The 4,092-nt window shown below is 29.3% G+C and overlaps 1 protein-coding gene across 1 annotated transcript; it reads left to right on the forward strand.

Moving 5' to 3' along the window:
• The first annotated feature begins 283 nt into the window (after positions 1-283).
• LOC123301091 (juvenile hormone esterase-like) lies at positions 284-3,846 on the forward strand. The gene is made up of 7 exons (XM_044883821.1): positions 284-335; positions 393-566; positions 1,664-1,810; positions 2,157-2,298; positions 2,361-2,737; positions 2,796-3,131; positions 3,361-3,846. Exons 1-7 carry the CDS (start codon positions 309-311, stop codon positions 3,844-3,846), a joined length of 1,689 nt encoding a protein of 562 aa, XP_044739756.1. The 5' UTR covers positions 284-308.
• The last annotated feature ends 246 nt before the right edge of the window (positions 3,847-4,092 follow it).

Consider the following 4,092-nt stretch of genomic DNA (forward strand, 5'->3'; position numbering starts at 1 on the left):
GCAAAAGTTTATGATTGATCTTATTGAGATATGTATTTCCGAATCATGGAAAAAGTGTATCTACGCGACTGATGTATAGTCTGTTACACACATACACAATCACCTTTATACATGTATGTACACACACACTGGGTAATATGTAAATGGACATTTCACATGCCAAACATTCATTAGAAACAATGTGTCGTTCTTGAAAAAAAGGGAATTAGTAACCTTGAAACAGTTATCAAAAAAATAAAACTTATATATTTCAATTATGTTCACTTATAAAAATTTACAAAATAATAAGTTTCTATCATTGTCAGAAAATGGCTACAATTGGTTTTATTACAGTGGTAAGAAAGTAACAAGTCTATAAGGAAAATTATGTTAAAACTAAATATATTTTCTAGTGTTTATTAATATTAACAACGTTTAAATTGAGCTGTAGTAACGGCATATACACTTTGAAAATTCCACAAGGTGAATTATTTGGTAGTGTACGGCAAACTTATAACAATGTAACTTACTACAGTTTTCAAGGTATTCCATACGCAGAACCACCCTTAGGTGACTTACGATTTAAGGTAAATTGTGCTTAATTATTTCATAAGAATATTTCTGATATCCAGCCATGAAAGCCTCTAGCGTTATTTTTTAATTGAGTTTTATTTGTCGTCGAGTTTATGTTTTATTATTTATTCATAGTGTTTGCAAATTTTCAAAAAAGAAATGTTGCTCTTGTAAGTAATTATTTGATTTTCATAATATTATTTCAAATGATCATCAACTAACGTAAAATTTCAAATCTTTCATAAGTGATGATGAACTATAATAGGGGAATTTTTACATTGTACATGTTTCTTACTTCAAGGCTTTCCACTGGGTTTACCGATTTTGATTATTCTTTTTATACCATGTATATATGAAATATACATAGTATATTAAGTTTAGTCCCAAGTTTGTAACGCTTAAAAATAATGATGCTAGGAAAAAAATTTTGTCATAGGTGTTCATAAAATCACCTAATTAGTCCATTTCCGGTTGTCCGTCCGTCCGTCCGTCTGTGGACACGATAACTCAAAAATGAAAAAAGATATCGAGCTGAAATTTTTACAGCGTACTCAGGACGTCAAGTTTGTAAATGAGCATCATAGGTCAATTGGGTCTTGGGTCCGTAGGACCCATCTTGTAAACCGTTAGAGATAGAACAAAAGTTTAAATGTAAAAAATGTCCCTTTTCAAAAATTAAACAACTTTTGTTTGAAACATTTTTTCGTAAACATCACTGTTTACCTGTGAGGGCGCAAATTAGGCGGAAATTTTATAATATGTACTATAATACTTGATTATCAGTTATGTATGTGTCACATGTTTGTGTGTGTAATGTAATAAAGAAATCAACACTGACTATGCATGGTATTTCAACAATTAACTCAGTCAATTGTTTGTTTTCACTTGTTTTATTTGAAAACTGCTGCTTCTGACAATGGTACCCATGAGCAAATCATATAAGTCTTAAATTATCATTAAGTATGTGCACGACAAATGGGCGAATAACTCATATCACGCCAACGATTTCGATGATTCTTTTTTTATTGACAAATTAGTTGGTGTAGTTAGTATAGTTTTTTTTTGAAGTCGGTTTTGTTTTTGTTAAAAGTTTTTTTATTAATTTTTTCAGTCTCCAAAAGCTGCAAAACCTTGGAATGGTGTATTAAATGCTACACAAATTCGTGTTGTATGTCCGCAACATGAACCACTTAATAAATTTGCTGTTAATGTGGAAGAAAATGAAAATTGTTTATTCTTGCATATTTATACAAAAATGGTAACTTTATGTATATACGCATTGTTTGTTTCGATAAAATTTGACAATTTTATAAACTATGCCACTATTGTTATTTATTTATTGTAATACGTTTGGAGTTTAAATAGACGTAAAAATTTCTTTGTCCGCTTTTCGAAGAGTTAAAAAAATTTGATATAAAGAATAGCAGTTTTTATTTGTGGCCCTCATATCGTGTTGACTGCAACAAGGTTTATCTTTTTTCGATTTTACTTTTTCTTTCTTCGTAAATATGTGGCAAGAAAGCCATAACAAAATAAATCATTCAGTTATCAGACAAAACAAAGCATATCACAAATCAATGAAATATGAAACTTAAATTTTGTAGCCTCTTCAACTTCAATCTGTTATGGTTTATATTCATGGTGGGGGGTTTCAAGCAACTGATAAGGTTATCTTCTTGGATCCTGATTATTTCATAAATGAAAATGTGGTATTTGTGACGTTTCATTATCGTCTAAGTGTATTTGGTAAATATTCGTCTCACACCTTACGAAAATAAACATTTTTTAAAGATACTGTTTATCTATAGGTTTCCTTAGTATCGATGATCCAAAATATGATATTCCTGGAAACGCTGGTTTCAAGGATCAAATATTGGCTTTAAAATGGATTCAACAAAACATAAAATATTTTGGTGGTGATCCAAATTCGGTAACAATTTTTGGTGAAAGTGCTGGAGGTGTTTCGGTGCACTTATTAACATTATCACCATTGTCAACAGGTTTATATAACCGTGCAATTTCTCAAAGTGGGGGTCCAACAGATCCATGGGTTACAAGCCCAAATACCTATCGTGAATTAGCTGTAAAATTAAACTGTAATTTAAATGATTTAAAAGAAATTATTGAATGTTTCAATGATGCATCAACTTCTAATTTTATGAATGCCTTAAGAAAATTATCAGTTGTAAGGGAAAAATATCTATAATTATTAGAGAACAGAAATTAATTGTATTTTTTCGCAGAATAAACTTGGAGAAGTTACGATTTTCAATACTTTTGTTATTGAAAAGCATAACACTGTGGATCCATTTTTTGCTGAACATCCAAAAGAGATTGTAAAGAGTAAAAATTATAATCCAGTTCCATTTATTATGGGATTCTGTACAGACGAAGGACTTTTATTTGTTGATGGTTTTAAAACAGCAAGAAATAATACATTAAGCCATGAAGATTTGGTCCCAAAACATTTCAATTTGCCAATGGAAACAAACCTATTAAAAATTCTTGGTGAAAATATTTCACAAGTTTATTATGGGCAAGCAAATCCAACTTTTGATTTATTGGAACCAACTGCAGAGGTATATTTTATGAGTTTTATATAATCAATTAACTGCTGCAAAAAAACAAAATGGCGAATTTTTGGAGCGAATCTATCGAGTAGCTTATCAAAATAATAGAAACTTAAAGGGAGTTACCATAATATATTTAAATTATATGGTAAAATTTAATTAGGAAAATAAATTGGCTTGGAAGTTTTAATATAGTATAATAAGAGGGTTACGTTAATTTAAGAAATTTTTGTTTTAGGTATTAACGGACCTAATGTTTTTCAATAGTATTTACGATTTTGCCAATCTTCAATTTAAAATGTTTCCCAAAAATTCAATTTGGTTCTATGAATTTCGCTATTATGGCCGTTGGAACGAATTTCCAAATCGAACAACTCATGCAGATGATTTATTTTATTTGTTTCGTCCAAAAAGTATACCAATAACTAATGACAAGAATGAAAATACTGATGAGGCTATTGGAAGGACTAGATTAATTAAACTGTGGACAAGTTTTGCAAAATATGGTGATCCAAATTCAAATGTTATTGAATATTTTGACAATATTACATGGAAACCGTTAGAAGAAGATAAATTCAATTACTTATTAATCCAACCGCACATGGAGATGAAAATAGCTGATTCAAATTATAGACATTTGTCGTTTTGGAAATCGCTGTATGAAGCATATAATAATAATAATAATAATAATAATTATGCTTTATTTTCTGTATCGGAAACATAAGTGAAGTGAAGAAAATCCTTAAATATATTTTTATATTAGAAGAAAAGTTAATTCTTTTTTATTGGTTTCTTTAACAACTAGCCATTTTAATCAAATTACAGTAGCCTATAATTGTAGACAGAACTTTTTTTAAACAATATAAAGAAGCTAGTACAAGAAAACTCGAATAGTATTAGCATAAATAATTTTCAAAACAATGAAGGCAATGCTATACGAAGAAAATTCTACGTTGGCACTTTACAGAGT

Source organism: Chrysoperla carnea, chromosome 5, assembly GCF_905475395.1.
Source record: "Chrysoperla carnea chromosome 5, inChrCarn1.1, whole genome shotgun sequence".
NCBI classification, from domain to species: domain Eukaryota; kingdom Metazoa; phylum Arthropoda; class Insecta; order Neuroptera; family Chrysopidae; genus Chrysoperla; species Chrysoperla carnea.